The 17709-nt window shown below is 45.5% G+C and overlaps 1 protein-coding gene across 2 annotated transcripts in view; it reads left to right on the top strand.

Moving 5' to 3' along the window:
- WDR25 (WD repeat domain 25) overlaps positions 1–17709 on the top strand; it is a 423366-nt gene that overhangs the window by 71631 nt on the left and 334026 nt on the right. Inside the window, exons 5-6 of one of the 2 annotated variants that reach the window (XM_082218381.1) lie at positions 11405–11575; positions 16757–16814. In XM_082218381.1, the coding sequence (XP_082074507.1) occupies positions 11405–11575; positions 16757–16814 (229 nt within the window). The remainder of the gene's footprint in view (positions 1–11404; positions 11576–16756; positions 16815–17709) is intronic. The other variant, XM_082218380.1, reaches the window with a different exon arrangement.

Here is a 17709-nt window from a genome sequence, read left to right as displayed (position 1 = left end):
TCTTAATGGTATTTTTTATTAAGCCCTCTTGCATCCAACTATCTGCACTAATTCTATCTTGGCTTCCACCTTCTGCACAAAGATCCATTTAAAGCTGGAATGTTTTGTGATCTCCTGCCACCCTTGGGGCCAAAGTAAATGTGACGTCAGAAAGTTCATGCATTTAAGGATGAATATGGGAATAGTGAGGCGCTGGTGGTTAAGCTTAGCTTTCAGCAGCAAAATAGGTGTGTGGATGAGGAGCACAGATTTCACCCACTCCTTTTGCCTGTCTTTTACCAACCCATAGTCCCTCTTTTCAGTCCCTCTTCTCCCAAGCCAGTCATATCAGAGTGGGTTTGACCATGGTAGTTGACCTCCATTGGTACAGTGCTGGATTAAACCCAGTGGGAGGCCCCTAGGCAGTTGAAATCTTTGGGGCAAGGGGCCTCTCATAGATCATCTCCTAATATTCTAGGATCTGGAGTCGGTGGGAGCTCGTGACACACCAACAAAGCTTCATATCTGGAGGTTTCTTATGCATGCACTCTAGTGCAATAGCATTGAACTAAGAAAGCTTGATAGTAGTTTTGTTCCAAGATCAAAGCAATATTATTATGATCCATTGTCATGGGGCCCCTCAAAGACGTGGGTCCCATAGACTGGTGCCTACTGTGCCTATTTGGTAATCCAGCACTACACTGGGACTTGGAATAATGAATAATAATAATAATAATAATAATAATAATAAATTATTTATTATTTATACCCCGCCCATCTGGCTGAGTTTCCCCAGCCACTCTGGGCGGCTCCCAATCAAGTGTTAAAAACAGTACAGCGTTAAATATTAAAAACTTCCCTGGCTGCCTTCAGATGTCTTTTAAAGAGAAGATAGCTGCTTATTTCCTTCACATCTTAAGGGAGGGTGTTCCACAGGGTGGACGCCACTACTGAGAAGGCCCTCTGTCTGGTTCCCTGTAGCCTCCCTTCTCGCAATGAGGGAACCGCCAGAAGGCCCTCAGCGCTGGATCTCAGTGTCTGGGCTGAACGATGGGGGTGGAGATGCTCCTTCAGGTATGTTGGGCCGAGGCCATTTAGGGCTTTAAAGGTCAGCACCAACACTTTGAATTGTGCTCAGAAACGTACTGGGAGCCAATGCAGATCTCTCAGAACCGGTGTTATGTGGTCCCGGCGGCCACTCCCAGTCTACAGTCTAGCTGCCGCATTCTGGATTAATTGCAGTTTTTGGAAGGGAGGGGGAAAGCAGATGGAGACAGAGCCAATGTCAGTCAGAGCCAATGATAAGTGGAACTAGAGCTAATCACTGACAGATCTATGATTCCTGTATTACAGGGTGTCTCTTCCAACTCGACAGTTCTGTGATTCTTTGACCACACTGAGAAGGAAGGTGAAGGAACCTGATAGCCAGGGTCACTCCCTGGGTTGATTTACAAGTAAGAAGGCAGCCACATGGAGGCTGACCAGGGGGCTGCCTGAGATTGGCGGTTCAGTGCCCACTTGCCCTAATAGACAAGACTCCACTGGTGGTTCAGCAAAGAAAAAAAAAAGGCATCTGTGTGTAGGGATCAACAAATCTGTCCATTTCAGTTATATTACATTCCTCGTTTTCCCAGTCTTAAATCTGGTTTTCCACATTTCTGCAGCAATTTGCTGTTTTATTTTATAGAATGAAAATTCACCAACATTTTGGTGTGAATTTCACCTAATAAAGCACATTGTTTTTGCCTGCAGTTTTGACTAATGCACACATGTTACACATTTGCCCCAGTATAATGCATTTTGTATTTTATTTTCACCAATATAGACACACTTACTCCAAGATTGGTAAATGTTGTTTGGTTGGATGGTGCGAATTTTGAAGGATGTGTTTTGGTTGGTGCATTAGTTTGAGAAGTGCAAATTGGGTTGTTCCTCATTAAAATGCAGGCAAAATCAAACATTTCCATCATCGCTGTGTGCGTTTGTAGGTATTATTATTAGCTGGGGCTGATTGGAGTTGTACTCTGTAGGGTACCAGGTTCATGAAGGCTGCTCTAGCAGATTAAGAGTTGTTGACACTTTATTATTAAAGTCCATTGTATACATTGGTACAATTTTGAGATTCATCTCTTTTTCTCCTACAAGTTTTTGTGTGTGTATGTGTGTGCTGCTCTTTTCACTAGTTGGCTGCAAGCCTCCATTTTGGCCTAATAACACTTTTATATATAAAAAAAGTTGTAGGAAAGTTCCTGTTAAGGAATCCAACCAACTTTTTACACTAGTTTACCTTTAGTGTCTTTGACTGGTCATAAATCATTGGGGAGTAATTTCCAGCTTAGGGTAGTTCAGTATGAATCTATTTTCCTCCATTTCCCATCTTTATATCAAGATTGTTTGTGCAAAGCGGCAAGCACAATTTCCTCTTTTTCCATTCTTGTATCCTTATGGTCACATATGAGATAAGGAGGGGGGGTGTTCTGTCTGGCGTATCATAATTTTGTCTCCAGTGTGCTCAATTTATCCTTAAGTTGGAAAATTTGGGCTAGGGACTCACTTCCCAGTTGCCTTGTCATCGTGATGCATGCAAACTGCCTATCCGTACAGCGCATGTATTTTAGACAGTGCTTTCTTCTCAGTTCATTCTTAAGATCCATGGCATTTATTCCCTCTTATATACTTGCTGCAGCTTTGATCTTATTTTGCCTTAAATTGCACTTCTAAGTCTTCCCACTTGTCATTCAGCTGAGAAGAACGGCTGATGTGGGCGAGGCAGTTTTCCCCAACCCTCTTCCTTTCTAATTGTGGCACATGCATTGGTTATCTTTGCCAGGCCTTGGCAAAACCCATTCGCTTAATGCCAGGATCCCGCAAGAGTCATTAGCCATAGGTGTCGGTTTCATGACAATTGTCAAATGGCAATGGTGCTTGCTCGTGAGTAACCAGGCAGGACTCTGACCTGTCTTTTACAGGTTTTATTTTGGTGCAAAACTATTTACAGTGCAGAACCACAAGTTCATGTCTGCCTCAGTCGCTAGCAGAATTCGGGAGTGGTCCTTTCCAGGTCCTCCCCCAACATAAGAACTTAGTCACCCCAACCCTTTCCTTCGTTCTTTGCGTTTTACCCCTCTGTGCAAGGTGGGCGACGGAAGAGGCATGTTTCCCTCCTGGCCGGCTTGGCAAGGAGCGGTGCCGAGGCTCCCAGCAGCATCCTCTGGTCCCTCTCCCTCTTCCCCACTGGAGGTGTGGCTTTCCCCACCATAGGAAGAGGAGCTGCTTTGCAATATTTTTGGATGTTCCCTGTATCCCAACGGCCCCTCTGCCTCCCTTCCCTGTTCCGATGGCAGTCCCCTGACAACAATCTTGGCTTTTGTTTTTTTCAGACAATTAAGCATGTTTCAAATCCTTCCTGAACTGTCAGGAAGAACTTGCTGACAGTAAGAGCTGTTCGACAGTGGAATTTGCTGCCAAGGAGTGTGGTGGAGTCTCCTTCTTTGGAGGTCTTTAAGCAGAGGCTTGACAACCATATGTCAGGAGTGCTCTGATGGTGTTTCCTGCTTGGCAGGGGGTTGGACTCGATGGCCCTTGTGGTCTCTTCCAACTCTGATTCTATGATTCTATGAAATCCTCATCCATGTGAAGATAAGCTTGAAAATAAGTGGGAAGTCTAGGAGCCACAGGATGGTTGAGTTAGCATAGTGGGGTTGGAGAGCTGAAAATAATGCCACCATATCTGGTAACCAATGTGCCCCTTGGGTTTCGATAGTACATGGGTTGATGAGTCTAAAAAGCTCAGGGCACAATTTTCCATGTCCCTCCAGTGGCTATGCTGACTCATTTAGCAGAAGTAAATGTATCCTCCATGCAGGAAAGCAAGCAGTAATACCATAATTCAGGGACACATTCCATCCAGACAAAAAAACACTAAAGGAGGGGGGTGGCGCTGTGGGTTAAAAAACAGAGCCTAGGACTTGCCGATCAGAAGGTTGGCGGTTCGAATCCCCGCGATGGGGTGAGCTCCTGTTGCTTGGTCCCTACTCCTGTCAACCTAGCAGTTCAAAAGCACATCAAAGTACAAGTAGATAAATAGGTACTGCTCCGGCGGGAAGGTAAACAGCGTTCCATGCACTGCTCTGATTCGCTGGCCACATCACCCGGAAGCTATACGCCGGGTCCCTCAGCCAATAAAGTGAGATGAGCGCCGCAACCCCAGAGTCGGCCTGACTGGACCTAATGGTCAGGGGTCCCTTTACCTTTACCTTATGACCAAGGCAGAGGTATAACTTATGGAGGGTCCCAGGAGCCTGGCTTCTGACATTTGCCCCCTGGGCCTGAGGCTCCCTACCTTTGAGAGCCAGTGTGGTGTAGTGGTTAAGAGCGGTAGTCTCGTAATCTGGGGAACCGGGTTCGTGTCTCCGCTCCTCCACATGCAGCTGCTGGGTGACCTTGGGCCAGTCACACTTCTCTGAAGTCTCTCAGCCCCACTCACCTCACAGAGTGTTTGTTGTGGGGGAGGAAGGGAAAGGAGAATGTTAGCAGCTTTGAGACTCCTTCGGGTAGTGATAAAGCGGGATATCAAATCCAAACTCTTCTTCTTCTCTTCTGCTTTGTGGCAGGTCACCTTTTAAACCATACTTCCCCCTCCCTTCCCTCAGTTTGCTGGTGGCGAACCATGTTTTCACAGTGAACTTCCGAAGCATTGCAGAGTTGTATTGTGCCAGCTAAAAATATCAAGATCACAGATATTGGAGAAGTCTTGGGGATTCTGTTTTTATGGCTTAATATACCCATTTCCAGATATTTAACCCTGTTGAAACCCCGGAAAATGGTTCTATATGAAATGCATGTAAATTGAGTTCTCTGCATACCAGGCTTGCCATTCATAGGATAATTCAGCAGCTACGAAAACCAACCGAGAGATTCTTCTGCCTGTATAAGAGATGGTGGCGGATAAAGAACACTTTCATTGCTTTCTTTTCTACAGCAAAGCTTCTTGAGGGTGTACTTATCTTTTTGAAAAAAAGAGAGTTAAACATTTGAATGCCTTTTTTTTTTGGGGGGGGCTCGTCACCAAGAACCGTTTCAGTTTATCAGAGTGGGCTTTATCACAGCTGAAATCTGTTTTAAATCTACTTGGGGATTCGTAAAGGATAAGGTAAAGGTAAAGGTACCCCTGCCCGAACGGGCCAGTCTTGACAGACTCTGGGGTTTGTGCACCCATCTCACATCTATTGGCCGGGGGCCAGCGCTGTCCGGAGACACTTCCGGGTCACGTGGCCAGCGTGACAAAGCTGCATCTGGCGAGCCAGCGCAGCACACGGAACGCCGTTTACCTTCCCGCTGGTAAGCGGTACCTATTTATCTACTTGCACCCGGGGGTGCTTTCGAACTGCTAGGTTGGCAGGCGCTGGGACCGAACGACGGGAGCGCACCCCGCCGCGGGGATTCGAACTGCCGACCTTTCGATCGGCAAGCCCTAGGCGCTGAGGCTTTAACCCACAGCGCCACCCGCGTCCCTTTTGGAGGGTCCCAGGAGCCTGGCTTCTGACATTTGCCCCCTGGGCCTGAGGCTCCCTACCTTTGAGAGCCAGTGTGGTGTAGTGGTTAAGAGCGGTAAAGGATACCTGGTGAAATTAAGCACAAGGATGTGGCTGAAACTGCACCAGGGACTATTATTGCTTCAGATGGAAGAGACATCCCTGCCTTGTGGCACCAATGTGGCTTATGGCACTGGAAGCACCTGTCTTTCCTACCTGCAGAGCATTCATTTTAAGAGCCAGCCCGGCTACTGGAAGGAGCATATGTGCTCTATTGGATCAATAGGTGGGAGTGTGAAATGCTGGTGCTGATTAATGTATTTTACACAGTGCAACCATGTGCATGGCAGCTTAACTCAATGAAGAGACGAGAGAGAAGTACAGTGGTACCACGGGTTACATACGCTTCAGGTTACATACGCTTCAGGTTACAGACTCCGCTAACCCAGAAATAGTACCTTGGGTTAAGAACTTTGCTTCAGGATGAGAACAGAAATCGGGCTCCGGCATCGCGGCAGCAGCAGGAGGCCCCATTAGCTAAAGTGGTGCTTCAGGTTAAGAACAGTTTCAGGTTAAGAACAGACCCCCGGAACGAATTAAGTACTTAACCCGAGGTACAACTGTACAGTCTGAAGTTAGACTACTGGCAGTGGTGTGTGTGTGTGTAGAATTACATGTGAAGGAATGGGCTCGGGAGTACAAAGACTGATAGTCAATTCTATTTATTTATTGCCTGCAAATTGCCCTAAGGTCACAGGGCGGGTCACAACATTAAAACACAATATTAAAAACAGCTTACAACCACAAAAACAGGCAGGCCCTAAAAACATGCACCTCAAGTGCCAAAAGCCAGGGTAAAGAGGTGCATTTTCAACATTTTCTGGAAGCTGTACAATGAAGGTGCCGGAGGATCTTTGTATAACCCCTGGACTACCTGCAGCTTCCAAACTGTCTCCGAAGGCAGCCCCATTTTAAGCTTTTTGTGGTAGTCCATGGAGCCTTTAAGTTACCAAGGCATGGATAACTGGCTAGACTGTCGCTGTCTAGGGGTGCAGTCAGTGGATAAACCTCTATGGATAGAAGGTCCTTTATGCCTTTCGAAACTCAAGAGACAAAGACAAGTGCTACACCACTCCCTAACTGTGCACCTTATCTTGCATGGAAAATAGAGTCTCTTCTGGAGCTGATTGAAACAGCTCCCTGGACAGCTGATCAACAGAGCCACCACCTTGTCGAGATTCTGTTTCAGTTTCTTGTCCCATATCCACTTGACTCTTGCTGTGACCCCTCCTGGACAGAGCTACCCTTGTAGCAGTTATCAGTATATTTGGTTCACGTTACTGCAATACCAGCTATGTGGGGCTGCCTTTGAGGATTGCCAATTAGAGCTGCACGCTTATTAACAGAGACCAGACATGGAGATCTATCCCATCAGGTCTTGTGAATATACATAGGCTTCCAGCCCATTTCCAAGCAAAATTCAAGGGACTGGTTTTGACTTAAAGAGCCGTATATAACATGGGGCCAGAGTATCTGAAGGATTGGCTTTAGACCTCCATTAACCTGTAATTGTGGTTCGAGGACCCGACCCCCGCTTGGTGGAATAAAGACACGTTGACACAAAATATAAGGTTAATGGGCAAGAAAAGGCCACAACTTTATTGATTACAGCAAGTGAGAAGGTATTGGCTTAGGCATTGGACCACGGAAGATTTGACTCCACCCACTCGAAGAGGGGTGAGTCTGAAGAGGGGGTTAACCACCAGTCGGGGGAGCCTGTTGATGCTAATACAACTATGAGCTCTCCCCTGATGTCACCGAGGGTCGTGCCATGGCTCCCCGCAACAAAGGCATCAGACAGGATTCACGACCGCCGGATTCCTTTAACGGAATACCCAAATTTGAAGGGGTAGGTGATGGCCACACCTTGCTCTTCCACACACCAACAACACATTCCAAAGCCTAACCGCCAAATACCAAGAAAGTTGTGACGATTGCTACGAGGTAGGTGAAAAAACCAAAAGGCCTAATGCCAGTTGGAAAAATTCCTACCAGGCCCCCTGGTCAACCTGGGCAACCAACTATAGGTCCATAGCAAGGTCAAGAGAAAAGCTAAGCCCTAAGCCCTAACGGAGAGGTGGGTGGGTGACTCGCAACGAGAAGGTGAGCAAATGGGAGGAATGGCTGGCGCGGCTGAGTCTTGAGCAGCAAACCACGCCCCCACCAAGCTGCCCGATTGGGTGCCCAACTGGGGACATGGCACGCCAGCCATGTGGATGGGGCAGGGGGCGTAATGCCCCCTGCATGACGCGGGAGTCATCTCCCGCCCACAACACCTCCCCTCCGGAAGGAGGAGAGGCCTTTTGAGATCAGCCACCGAGGCCTTGCTCTCGGTCCCTCTGCCATCTATGGTAAGGGGGATGGTGTTTGGAGACAGGGCCTTTTCAGCTGTGGCACCCACTTCTCAAATTCCCTCCCCAGAGATCATCTGGCATGATCTTTGTTTTCTTTTCAGCTCCCAGTGGAAAGCCTTGTTCTTTGCCCAGGCCTTTTAGCTTGTGTGACTTACTTTTACGCTGGTGTTTTGTTCTGCTGCGCTCTGCTCCGAACCTACTTTTCTATATTTACTGTTACATTCCTTCTATTAGTTAATTTGTAAGACTTGCTGAGACCTTTGGCTGAAGGGCAGCGAATAAATATTACAAACAAGAACATAAATATGGGTGAGAGAGAGAGAATGAACAGAAGCGAAGTGCTCTGCATTTCCCTGTGAAAGCCTGTGGGGCAACTTCAAACTGCTGTGCGGTCAGGCTTGGTGCTTTATAGTCCGGCTACGCCTTGCTCATGCAATGAGTCCAAAGCTGCAAAAATGTGGAGTCCAGATTTGTTGCACTCATTTCTGGAGTTCACAACTGCATATCGAAGGAGGCAGCTCATCAGTGCAGAAGCGGCTTTTGACTCCAGCTCAGTGTATGCTTTTCACAGTATTAAAAGTGGACGAGTCTCTTGTGTGGCCAAATGATCTTCCTTGAAGTAAGCCTTCAGCTTTGAACTCTCTTTAAGTAAGAAAAAAAATCCAGCATAATACTGGGTTGTTGTTTTTTTGTTAACATCCGACACTATTGTGCCTATATCTGAAAGCCGTTTGTGATTGTCCGGGAATATTGAGCTTCAGTAAGCAGGCTTTCGAAAACCTGTTTGTATGTGTGAAATAAACCTGCTCATATAAAGAAGCAAAAAAAACCACCAACAACACATTTTCCTCTTCTACCAAATGGATGAGCTTACTGAAGTATGCCAGGATTTTAAAAGTGCAGAGTTTAAATAACAGTATTTTCTTTCAGAAACCTACCAGAGCACAAATTTGGTGAAGTATCTTAGCACTAAAGCAATGTTTTCCAACATTCTTAGTTTGCTGTTTCTTGTAGGCTTGGTAGCCTTGTTTTCAAGCTTTAGATTTGGAGATATGAACAGCCAACTACAGGCCTGAGGAAGCCCTGGATCTCCTAGCACACATCCAGGCTTCCTGGAAGGAGAGGAAGTGCTTCTGTTGCTGTGGTGACGGATCCACACTTCCCTGCCATTTTGTTCTTCCTCTTGACTCTCCTCATCTTTGATTCTACTGCCAAGATGACTGAGGCATTGTCTTTGTTCCAGCAGGCTTTGGCATGCATCTCGGTGGGTTCTGAGTACAGCCTTTTGCAGAATTGTGAGCTCAGATCACGTTGCAAGTGGCTGATTCCTGAAATGGATATTATATGTTTTTGAAGTTGGTGTGTTCCATACTGCAAGTATAACATGGCCCAGTTTAGGTGAGAACAATGTGTTCCCATGCAGTTCCCATCTTGTTTGGGGGTTTTGTCCCATGTCTAAACCATGATACAGAGGTAGGTAGGTGGATTACAAACCATCTGAAGATGTTTAAGGTTCCTTTGGAAAGAGCTGGAGGTCACTAGTGCAGAGCAAGTGGTTTGCATTCAGGTCCAATCCCTGGAATCTCCAGGCAGGTCTAGGAAAGACCATCTAAAAGCCATTCCCAATCAGGGAATAGGCACTACGGGGCTAGACACACTGAACTACTGCAGTGTTTCTCATCACTCTTAGGTCCCCAGCTGTGGTTGGACTACAACTCACATCATCCCTGACCACTGGTCCTGCAAGCAGGGGATGATGGGAGTTGCAGTCCAACAACAGCTAGGGGCCCAAGATTGATGAGAAACACTGGACTAATGGAATGGCTCAGGGATAACAGGGATGGGTTACCTGTGGCCTTCCAGATTTTGCTGGACTACAACTCACATCATCCCTGCTGGTTGAGGCTGAAGGGGGCTGGAGTCCAACCATATCTGGAGGGCAGCATATTCCTCATCCCTTTGATTGACAGAAAAGTGGTTTCATACATTCCTATGATCAGGTTCCACTTTCCCAATGGGCCAAAATCCAACCAAGAGGTGACAAAAATCAAGTGAGCACAAATAGAAAGGCAACTTGCTGTCTAGTTTCTTCCTACCTCTCTCTGTTCTTTATTTTTTATTTTCCACAGCTCTTTTGTCTTGATGATGCAGTGTTAAGCATCTTCAAAACAAGAGGGGGAAAGATCCATGCGGCATTCCTCGGGTGCAAGTACAACATATTTACATCCAGAGGCACATTCTGCAGGGCTTTCAAGTAAACACTGGGTTTATGAGCGCCCTAATTACGTATTTTGTTTCGTTTTGGTTTTGGAGCATCTTAATCAGAGATTAAAATACAAATGCTTAGTCTGAGACTCCCAGCCACTGTTTTCTCGCTTCTTCTCCCTTTGCTTTCATGTCCCCCCGTCTGCAACTAATTAGCTTCTGTCCCTCTGCCTGCCTGTCTAGCGCTCTCTGCACTTTTGTGCTTTCCTCCCTTCTGATCTTTCCAACTGTCAATATTAACTCCTTTCCCTTCCAAAGGGTCTTGTTGCCAGGCAACTGTTTCCTGTACTGCGTGCTCGTCGGAGCACCCCTCCCTCTCCCACTAGAAGCCCACGCGTTCCTTGTGCAACTTTAAATAATTCAGAAATGTTGCTGCAGATTTTCCGATTGCAAGCTCTTCCCTCCCTCCCTCCCTGCCGGCCACCCCTCACCAAAATTTTCATTCTCCGGGCAGTTGCTGCTAGCGGTGGAGACCTTTTTTTAAAATATGTAAACTGTTATTTATTTTGACAGTCATTTTCCCAGCCAGTAGCTTACAAGTTCTCTTCTGGTAATGCTCCTTGACTTTCTCAGGGAGTTACCCATGTGTGATCATTTCTTTGCAGAAATAAAAATCAATTTACTATTAGCATGCAGATACTGAAAAAGAAGAAGTTTTAATTGCTTTGCGTGCCATGCATGAGCCCTTGGAAGTTGTGGTGGAATGCAGTTGTCTCATTTTAATAGTATCCTGATTGAGAACCAGTATTGTTCTAGTACCGTAACTATGGGTTACACCAACTATATCTCTTCCAAAAGCAGCATAGATTTCTCAGCTTTGACCTAAAAAGGTGACTATGCATTTAGAGCCTATGACTTCCCTCAAGGAATCATGGGAACTGTAGTTACTTAAGGCTGTTGTGCATTGTAGGCAAAGTCATGTGCTTTAAATGTATAGCATATCTGCAGCCTTAACCGTGAGAGATGACAGTGTTTTGGTATGTGTGCAGAGATTAGAGAGCATGCTAAAAATGTAAAAGCCAATGTGGCCCCACCTCCATCTTGAGTTCTTCCCCTGAACTTGAATGGACATTCTCCCTCCTCTTCTTGTGACCCACTAATGTTTTGCATTAAAATAGCCTTCTTCTGCTTGGAAAGGCAATATGTCTTAAGAAGCCACCGGAACAACGGTTGTTTTATGGTTTTTAATCTTTTTTTATATTTTAACCACAGGTAATAAAAGTTTACAAAGCTGCGGTACAGCAAACCTTAGATATCATGTTCCTCCCTGAAGGGAAAGAATTTCTTACCAGCACCGATGCAGTAAGCCAAGATTCAGCTGACCGTACCATCATTGCCTGGGATTTCCACACAGCTGCAAAGATCTCCAATCAAATCTACCATGTGAGAGTTTTATTTACTTTTTTATTTACTTCTACGATGGCTCAATCACTATTCCGTTAAAAAAGAAAAGAAAAAAAGCCCAGAGCAAATTTTTCTCTGGAAGCTGCTGAAACAAATTTGCTTCCCCCAGTCAAAAGGATGCTGAAGATTCATCCTCAGAACTAGGAGGTGGGAAGATGGACTGTTTTGGATGGGTTTGGAAGGAGCAGGTCCATAGCTTGGGGGTAGTCTTGGATCCCAGTATTGTCACTGAAGGTTCAGGTGACCTTGGTGGCTAGGAGAATCAATTGCCAACTACGGCTGGTTTGCCAAAGTTGGACAGAGATCACTGGGCCACTGTACTCCTTGCTCTACTAATTTCTAGACTGTGCAATGCACTCTCTGTGGGGCCGCCCTTGAAAGGCAACTCGGAAACTGGTCCAGAATTTTTTAAAACAGCTGCACTGGTTGCCTGTTCGTTTCTGAGCCCAATTCAAGGTGCTCACATTAGCGTTCAAAACCCTAAATGACTCAGGCCCAAAATATATTAAAGACTCCCTCCTTCGCTACAGACCTTCTTGGGTGTTAAGATCAGCAGAGGGGGCGGTGGCGGCTATTGGTAGTTTCACCACTCTCAGGTATTGTGAGTGCTTTTACAGAGAGGATGGATGCCCCAGGACAGGGCCTTTTCTGTGGCAGCCCCAAAGTTGTAGAATCCCTTCCCCACAGAAACGCATCTGGTCCTTTCATTGTGGAGTTTCCTTTGTATGCTGAAGGTGCATTTCTTTACCCTGGTCTTTGACCCTTGTGAGAGATACATAAATATTAGGATTGATCCTATTCGTGAGCTTGTAATATATTTTAAACTGTTTTTAATACTGTACTCTGGGACCGTATGGGAAAGGACAGGTAAGAAATCGAATAATTGTTATTAGGTAAAGGGACCCCTGACCATTAGGTCCAGTCGTGGCCGACTCTGGGGTTGCGGCACTCATCTCCCTTTATTGGCCGAGGGAGCCGGCGTACAGCTTCTGGGTCATGTGGCCAGCATGACTAAGCCGCTTCTGGCGAACCAGAGCAGCACATGGAAACGCCGTTTAACTTCCCGCCAGAGTAGTACCTATTTATCTACTTGCACTTTGACGTGCTTTCGAAGTGCTAGGTTGGCAGGAGCAGGGACCGAGCAACAGGAACTCACCCCGTGGCGGGAATTCGAACCGCTGACCTTCTGATCAGCAAGTCCTAGGCTCTGTGGTTTAACCCACAGCGCCACCCGTGTCCCTTTCTAATTGTTATTAGTATTGGCATTATTACTATTTTGTCCTTCATCCAACAGGACTCTGCTGCATTGTGCTGCAATCTGTAGGTGCACAGCTCAGGAGAAACAGCAGAGCACCCTTCATTATTTTGCATGGATAGTTGGAAGTAGGCCTCATGAAGTTCAGTGGGATTTGCTCCCAAGTTCTTGTCAGAGCACTACAATATTAATTTCTTCAAGGTGTTATTATCCTTGAATTGATAGCTTTACATCTTGAGTTCTGGATCAGCAAGCTGCCTGAAAAATGGCACCTTGCCCGGGAGTCTGCTATGGCGGAGGATTGTGACTCCAGACTATTGTTTCTGTATCTTGCTAGCTTCAGATTGTTAGGCCCAGGTAGTGCAGTCTTAGCAATGATAACAATAATCACCTTCCCACTTTCCACAGTGCCAAGTAAACTTCCCAAACTCTTGTCAGCCTGGAAAGAGCCCCGTTTCTCAACAGCATCTTGGAGCCTTATTGTCACCGTATTTTTCGCTCTATAAGACGCACCAGACCACAAGACACACCTAGTTTTTGGAGGAGGAAAACAAGAAAAAAAATATTCTGAATCTCAGAAGCCAGAACAGCAAGAGGGATCGCTGCGCAGTGAAAGCAGCAATCCCTTTTGCTGTTCTGGCTTCTGGGATAGCTGCGCAGCCTGCATTCGCTCCATAAGACGCACAGACATTTCCCCTTACTTTTTAGGAGGGAAAAAGTGAGTCTTATAGAGCAAAAAATACGGTAATTAAGTCCGTCTGTGCAGCACCTGATCTAAATTGTTTTTGGTTCCATTTTGCTACACACTGATCACATTTGCTTTACAATGGAAGGTTGCAACTGACACTACAGCCCAGCACATCTGTACTCAAGCCATTTTTTACATTGTTTTATTTTGTTTTTGTACGAAGCACATTTTAGACAATAATTATGCTTCTTTAACAGCCCTTAATTTACTCTTTGATTATAAATGTCAAACGAACCAGAGAACTATTCATGCATTTGTTTCAAGTATATTTATATTTCATTTACTATGCATGCTCATCAGGGAGTGAACCCCCATTGAACACAGTGGGATTTGCTTCTGAAGTAAATATGCATGGTGGCGCACCGTTAGAAATGTCAACCTGGGCTGATTAGTGATGTAGCAAAGAGCTGATTCACGCATGCATGATAATCTCTTGATTATTTAGTCCTTGATTCCTCTCACTCCGTGGACTTGTAACCAGACAGCTCTCTGCCTGGCCGCAACCATTATTTTATGGTTGAGGTAGGATTGGAACTCGGGAACATCAGACACATCGCTCTGTCCACAAGTCCCCATTGGTTCTCTAGCACATTCTTGAGTTCCAACCAGATTCCTTGTAGCTGTCAAATCATGAAACATATTATTCGTCACACTGCTCAGTTTTGGGGAGAGGATGCAGAAGTTCAGTCTTCTATTCACAGGCAGGAGGAACTGTGGGTCAGTGTTAGAGCTCGTAATTTGCAGGTAGATGGTCCTAGGTTCAGTCCCTGGCAAGGCACGTTAAAGGGAATTAGGTAGCAGGAACTAATAATAATAATAATAAGAGTTTGGATATGATATCCCGCTTTATCACTACCCTGGGGAGTCTCCAAGCAGCTAACATTCTCCTTTCCCTTCCTCCCCCACAACAAACACTTTGTGAGGTGAGTGGGGCTGAGAGACTTCAGAGAAGTGTGATTAGCCCAAGGTCACCCAGCAGCTGCATGTGGAGGAGCGGAGATGCGAACCCGGTTACCCAGATTACGAGCCTACCGCTCTTAACCACTACACCACACTGGCTCTCTGAGACTCTAACTGAGACTCTATAGTGCTATTCCCACTTAGAATAGTCTGTACTGGGCTGGTTGGGCAAATATTTATTTATAATAAATTTTATTTTTCAGTTTTTCAAAAATATTTTGACAAAAATACAGATCCAATATTTTCCAACAAATATGTGTATTTTAACTGTCTCCCCTTTTGTGGTTTCTTTTTTTTTTAAGATTTGTAACGCTGCATTTCCTTCATTATTCCAATTATTAATTACTCCTTAGTTTTCCTTTAGCATTAATTTTAACTGTCTGGTTTAAGTTAAGCCTGCTAACGAACTTACATGTGTACAGTAACCTTTCAAATAACCCACAAATTTCCCCCAGTCTTTGATGAAGTTTTTTGGACAAATATTTATTTATTAAATTTGTATGCCTCCCTGTACCTGTAGATTTCAGGGCGGTTCACAGCATAATAGTCTGATAAAAGGTAGGTCCCTGTGTTCCTCCTAGGAAGAAATCCTCCTTATACTAAATATCTCTAAAGCTGATTCATAACTTTCCTTTGGTTTGTAGGGTCTACACACAGTGGGACACAGGAGCAAGCTTCAGGCTTGCAAGGCTATTGCTATTGCATTTAAAATTCACCTGTGAATCAGGGACTCAGGCACCTCCACTAAAAATGAGAGGACAAGGATCATAGATGTTGTGTAGCCATATGTACCCTGGGAGTGTTGTGTTGTGTTATGTCTTGTTCCATCAGGGCAGACATTTCGGCTTGCCAGGCAGAATGATCGCCCCTCTCCTCTCCCCACGCCCTGTTCTGGGGGGTTCCCCCGATCTCCGCAGGACTATTTTTGGGGGGGATGCACATGGGGACAGGAGGGGGAAAGCTTCCTGTTGCAAAGGTGGAAGTCAGGCTTCCACAGATGGGAATCATTAGCTGAATCCACAGGAACCTACTCCTAGGGGTCAAGGTCCCTTCACTTCCTCCATAAAATATTTGAGGAGGCAGTGCCCTCTCAAAGTTGATGGGCATTGCCATTCAAATGGTGTGTGTGTGTTGTGATCAATTATGGAGTTTATTCAAGTTGGTGCCCCTGGCTGAATCCCGCCCTCTGCAGTAGCTTGGGGGTCATTCCTGTGCACTTCTGTGGGATGAAACGTGAACCCGCTCTCAGATTTCAGTCTTGGGCTTTTGGCACAGCTAGGGAAGCTGTGGCCATTGGCCTAGTTTCAAATTCCAAGCATTTAATCTGGCTCCTCCCACTTTGGTGTTGCTCTGGCAACTGTTGGCTGTGACCCCACCCACTATTCTCAGGTGCCCCTAACACAGGCTTCCTCAAACTCAGCCATCCAGATGTTTTGAGACTAGCTAGGGATCATGGGAGTTGTAGGCCAAAAACATCTGTAGGGACGAGTTTGAGGAAGCCTGCCCTAACAGATTATTTTGAGGAAATGAGGCTCTTGACAGGAGAAACAGATTCCCTACACCTGCTTTTTTAGGAACAGGAAGTTGTTAGACACCTCCCTGTTGTTGGTTTCTTGCAACTTCCTGAAGAATGAAGCTGGCTGCTTTTAGAACCGCCATCTTGTGCCGTGTAATGATTTTGCACCATTTTTAAAAGGCGTTTCCTACATAAATCCACCCGTTTCACATATAGTAGGAAGTCTGCGGAAACTCGCGTCTCTTTTGAAAACATAAAGAATCAGGGTCAGTTTGCATCCATTTATCTCTGAAAAGAACAATTCTGTCCTCGCGGAGAGATGGAGTGGATGATTTAATAGAACTTGCCCATTCCCAACTTTCCGTGATTGCCTTTGTCCGGATTTGCAGATGCACAATCCAGTGCATAAATTGTGATAGTAGGTTAGTCATTTGCACTTCAAAAGCAACGCGCTTCAGTGAATAAGAAACTGCAGAGCACTCAGTTCTGATGTATTCAGAAGCTTAAACAAAATGATTTCCTTGGGAGTTAAAAAGGAGAGTGTTATTGAATGGGGCAGTTTACTGCGCTCTCTAGAGCTAGCGTGAAATTGAGGGTTGGTTTGGGTTTTTTATTTTTGGTAAACAATTACTCCCTTAAAAATGCCTTTAGTTTCATAAATTTCCATCTCTAATCTTTCAGATGGAAGGCTGCGTGCACTCCCAATACACTGAAAAGTCAATTTCCACTTTCATCGAGGGTAAACACCATTCATTGAGCCAAAACAACTTCCATGGTTTGCCTTTCCTTCTCTCTTTTCTAAAACAGCTGACTTTTGCATCTGAGCCTCTTGTCCATTCTACACTGGAACAAATGACCGGATCCATCCTTTATATAGGATAAGGCTGTCAATGGCTACCAGCCATGATGTCTAGATAGATAGATGATATATATGGATTATTTATGGATTTTTTTATTGATACACCAGAAGAAGTGGTTAATTCAATTGAAACAGTAAGTGTCTGGGTTCAGATCGTTTAAGAGCTGGTATGGTAAAAACTGTTACAGAAAAGGAGCAACGCGACCGCGAGCTGCTGCTAGCTTGGAAGCAAAACATAATGGGAATGTTGGGTACTGTTCCATGGGAAACAAAGGGACAGTCTTTTCACAGTGCAAAGCACCGGAATTAGCTCACAGTGTAATATGAGCTGTACTGGAAGTACAGTAGGTGGAGTTTGCCTCTCTGCTGTTGGAGTTTGAAGAGAGCAGACGTGTTTCTCTGTAACGCTGCAAAGACAGAAATAAAGGCATGTAAATACATTTCTGTCTATCTCTTTCCCCTGCCCCTGGGGGGGGGCAGGAAAGAGTGGTGTGTTCTTCTCACGCATGAGGAGGATCGCCGATCGCGACCTTGCCTGGATCTTGCCGGGAATACAGACAGGGAGGTCAACTGGTGATTCAAGCCGGGTGCCTGGAGAGTGGCCAGTTTCTCCTGAAGGCAGGCTTGAATCCCGACAAAAACAGTTCAGGTATTACATATGGGAGGAACGGCTTAGATTAAAAGTGGTGAATCTCTTTCACTGTTGCGGCTTCCTAAAAACTGGCTCCGGGGAGGAATCTGTGGGAAATAAGCGATGCTCATGTTGGTGGCCATA

The sequence above is a fragment of the Podarcis vaucheri genome, assembly GCF_965113315.1.
Source record: "Podarcis vaucheri genome assembly, chromosome: 1".
NCBI lineage: Eukaryota > Metazoa > Chordata > Lepidosauria > Squamata > Lacertidae > Podarcis > Podarcis vaucheri.
Note: the sequence above shows the minus strand (reverse complement) of the source record. Positions and strands in the feature narration are given on the sequence as shown.